Source organism: Solanum pennellii, chromosome 7 (genome assembly GCF_001406875.1).
Source record: "Solanum pennellii chromosome 7, SPENNV200".
Taxonomy (NCBI): Eukaryota; Viridiplantae; Streptophyta; class Magnoliopsida; order Solanales; family Solanaceae; genus Solanum; species Solanum pennellii.
Window position 1 is genome coordinate 62,054,047 of NC_028643.1, and position 4,278 is coordinate 62,058,324.

The 4,278-nt window shown below is 36.6% G+C and overlaps 1 protein-coding gene across 1 annotated transcript in view; it reads left to right on the forward strand.

The window, feature by feature from the left end:
- Positions 1-4,278, forward strand: part of LOC107025838 (myosin-17-like) — an 18,377-nt gene that overhangs the window by 8,287 nt on the left and 5,812 nt on the right. The window contains exons 15-24 of the mRNA XM_015226600.2: positions 133-259; positions 342-512; positions 1,445-1,576; positions 1,671-1,780; positions 1,905-1,965; positions 2,150-2,327; positions 3,121-3,326; positions 3,454-3,573; positions 3,673-3,771; positions 3,851-4,072. Coding sequence (XP_015082086.1) covers positions 133-259; positions 342-512; positions 1,445-1,576; positions 1,671-1,780; positions 1,905-1,965; positions 2,150-2,327; positions 3,121-3,326; positions 3,454-3,573; positions 3,673-3,771; positions 3,851-4,072 — 1,426 coding nt within the window. The remainder of the gene's footprint in view (positions 1-132; positions 260-341; positions 513-1,444; positions 1,577-1,670; positions 1,781-1,904; positions 1,966-2,149; positions 2,328-3,120; positions 3,327-3,453; positions 3,574-3,672; positions 3,772-3,850; positions 4,073-4,278) is intronic.

Below are 4,278 nucleotides of genomic sequence, written 5' to 3' on the forward strand. Positions count from 1 at the left end.
ATATATATATATATATATATATATATATATATATATTTATTTATATTTATATTTATATTTATATATTTATTTTTCTTGTTTTCGGTTTGTCAGCTTATGATATAATTTATGTTCATTTATTGGTCCTTGCAGTATGTTTCCTAAATCTACTCATGAAACATTTGCTCAGAAGTTGTACCAAACATTCCCTAAAAACAAGCGCTTCATCAAACCTAAACTTTCACGGACGAGTTTTACAATATCTCATTATGCCGGAGAGGTGCTGACTAGTTCGTCTTTATGGAAACATCTATACCTTCACAGTTTTCAATGTAAGGCTAAAGCGTCCATATGATATGCAGGTGACATATCAAGCGGATCTGTTTCTGGATAAGAACAAAGATTATGTGGTTGCAGAACATCAGGTTCTGTTAACAGCCTCAAAATGTACTTTTGTGGCGGGTTTGTTTCCTCCTCTACCTGAAGAATCATCGAAATCGTCCAAATTCTCCTCCATAGGGTCTCGTTTTAAGGTTAATTCATCTTATTCATCAAGTATTTTGGTTAATGTAGATTTTAGAAACAATTAAAAGAACATGCTTCACCAATCCCAGGAAAATGTCTCTTTTTTTTTATAGCTTAATTAGATGTATGGATTTCTATTATCTGTGTTTTCTATTGTATGAGTTATCTTTTTCTTAATAACTTCATATTAATTACCAGGCGTAACATCTGAGTCATCACAAAGGTTCTGGAAGATGAAAATAATTAATGGATCAGTTGTTATGAAAAAATAAAGACTAATCTGTCTAAGAGAAGCTTCTTACAAAAAAGTCTTACGAGGAGCTCTTGCGTTTAGTTTTTATTGTATACTAGGTGCTTCATATATGTCCATGAATCATGTGGAGTAACAGAATAATGTATTGCTCCATGTAACTGAATAAGTTGTGCTTTACGATGGAATTTCTGAAGATTTTGCTGTCCATTCTTATTCTATTGTATGCCTAGTAAATTCTAGTTAGAGTAAGTCTTGCCTTCGCTTGTTAGGTCCATGTATCATTTGACTGATTGGTATGCTACTTTTTACCCGTAGCACATTGTGGTTGTTAATGCTTGGACAACTCCATCTCCACTTCTTTTATCACAATATTAATTTTGATTGGGTTCTTTTTGTTGCAATATTGCTTTTGTCATCTCAGAAGATTCATATTTCTGCTATTGTGTTGTGTTTTAGTTTCTGTGTTTGTTTTTGGTTTTCTCCGTCTCTCTTTCTAGCAAAAATGGTTCATTACAGCATATGTGAACTTCTAGTATATGTTTTTTGTTGTGCTTCTGCGTTTGTTTTTTTGTTTCTCCGCCTCTCTTTCTAGCAAAAATGGTTCATTACAGCATACTTGAACTTCTAGTTTATGTTTTTTATAATGGTACTTTTCTGATTGCTGAAGGCTTTCTTACATGCTTGCAGCTACAACTGCAATCTTTAATGGAAACATTAAGTTCAACAGAGCCTCACTACATCAGATGTGTCAAGCCTAATAATGCCCTTAAGCCTTGTATCTTTGAGAATCTGAATGTGATCCAGCAACTGCGATGTGGTGTAAGTGTCTATTGATGCTCATCCTTGTGCCTGCGATTGTAATGGATTTATTACTTCTTCTTGCCCTTCATATAAGTTGTTCTTTTTATTCTAGGGTGTCTTAGAAGCTATCAGAATCAGTTGTGCTGGATATCCTACTAGACGTACATTTTATGAGTTTCTTCTTAGATTTGGTGTTCTTGCTCCAGAAGTTTTAGCTGGAAGGTATGTTTTCCGGACTCATTGTGTGTCGATTCTTGCTGAAACTTTTATTCTCATATGTGAATTTCCTTCTTTCCGATCAGTTTCTTTGTGATTTTTCTGATGATCTATAATGATCCCTTGTCAGCTATGATGACAAAGTGGCATGCCAGATGATTCTAGACAAAAAGGGACTTAAGGGTTATCAGGTAAATTTTTGATATTGTGCTGAATCAAATGTTCTCATCCTCCAACTAGAGTAGGTTGGTTGTGGACTGCTGAGGGAATATCTGAGCTAGGGAAGTATTAGACAAGTTCTTTTATAAACCTTCTGTGGATCAGGAAATCTGCGATTTCAGTGTCTTTACATAATCTGAATGCCCGTCTTTCCAGATGGGAAAGACAAAGGTCTTTTTACGGGCTGGACAGATGGCTGAGCTCGATGCTAGAAGAGCTGAGGTACTTGGAAATGCAGCAAAAATTATTCAAAGACAAATCCGTACATATATTATGCGAAAAGAATTTGTTTCTCTGCGTCAAGCTGCTATTCAGTTGCAATCATGTTGGCGAGGTATGTTTCAATCAGTCATTTGAAAGCCTACATTTAGGTCACTGAAACTTCTTTCATCTGCTCCCTACTTTACCTTGAAGAATGTTTTGAGACTGGCTAATGGAATGTTTTAGCATAAAATATGGTGCTTTGAAGGCGACTTTATAGAATGTTTCTAGCATTGTATGATTTATGATGCTTGTATATCCCAATGGTGCTTTATTCAAGTTTCAAAAGCTTCGATTCAATTTACATATTCATGCACATTATTATTTATTTATTTATTTATTATTAGAAATAAATTATTGATGATGTGGGGTGGGGGTGGGGTGGGGGATACCCTGGATAACCAGAAGTTTTAAAGAAGTAGAGAACCTAAATGAAAATGTGGTTGGTTACGATAGACACAAGCCATCTTATACTAACAGGAAGCTCATGGGTGCACCAAAATTAAACTGAAGCCAATAGAAACACCCTAATCTGCACAAAGTCGTATTCCACCTCTTCAAAAGCTCTACAGCTCTAATTTGGTATGGTCAATACAATGAAAAAAAGCTCTAGAGCTCTGATTTGGTTAAGTCAATACAAAATTGAGCTGGCATTGAGAAGTCAACTGGTTTCAAGAGTTCTCCAGAAAACTTGAGAACGTATGTCAATTGCTCCAATTTATGATTAAAAGTGCATATTAGGTTTCAACTTTACTCTGCTAGTCTTGTTTGAGGACAATTACTTACTCTCTTATCAGCTGACTTGTCAATGTTTCTTCTTAAAACTATTAACACCGTGTGTACTATTTTCTTGGTCATAATGTCAGCTATGCTGTCCTGCAAACTCTATGAACAATTGAGACGTGAAGCAGCTGCTCTGAAGATTCAAAAGAATTTCAGATGTCATGTTGCACACATAACATATACAACGCTGCATTCTTCTGCAATTATGTTGCAAACAGGCATGAGAGCCATGATTGCTCGGAACGACTTTAGATACCGGAAACAAACTAAAGCTGCAATTAAAATACAGGAATTTATCTCTCTACTGCTATTACTACGCTTGTGATCTTCCCTATCATATATGCAGAAGATACATGAAGTCTTGAATTGTTGAAAGAGTATAATATCTGATGCATGATTTGCTTACTATCCTGCAGGCTCATGCACGTGGCCATGCCGCTTATTCTTATTACAGAAGTCTTCAGAGAGCTGCGATCATTACTCAGTGTGGTTGGAGGCGACGGGTGGCCAGGAAGGAGCTTCGAAATCTCAAAATGGTTTGTTATGCATTTCTGTGACCATGTCTTGTAGAAATGTCTTCATATCATCTGGTTCAGAGAAGGTAGATCATTGTTAATGAGAGATTACTTATACAGGCTGCAAGGGAAACAGGTGCTCTCAAGGAAGCCAAGGACAAGCTCGAAAAGAAAGTGGAAGAACTTACATGGCGGTTGCAATTTGAGAAACGACTCAGGGTAAGTTACTCTTATTTCTAGGGAAGTTTCTCCTTGGTTCATTTCCTAGATTCTGACACCATTCTTTGGATTAATACAGGCTGAATTGGAGGAGACTAAAGCCCAAGAAGTTGCAAAGCTACAGGAGGCACTACATGCAATGCAAAAGCAAGTAGAAGAAGCAAATGCTAAGGTGGTCCAAGAGCGGGAGGCAGCACGGAGAGCAATTGAAGAGGCACCTCCAGTCATCAAGGAGACCCCAGTTATAGTTCAAGACACAGAAAAAATAAATACCCTGTCAGCTGAAGTAGAGAATTTGAAGGTATGGTTCCACTACCTCAAGGTTTATTATCACTATAGTTGGACGCAAACCTTAATAACAACTGCCAATCAATTCTTTATTTCCTTGCGAGTTAGAGGGCATATGAATACAAATCTGTCCTCTAACCAAATTAGCCAGGAAGTTCAAGTTAGAGGGCATATGAATATGAAATAGCATATGATGTTGATTGTTGCAAATAACCCTTC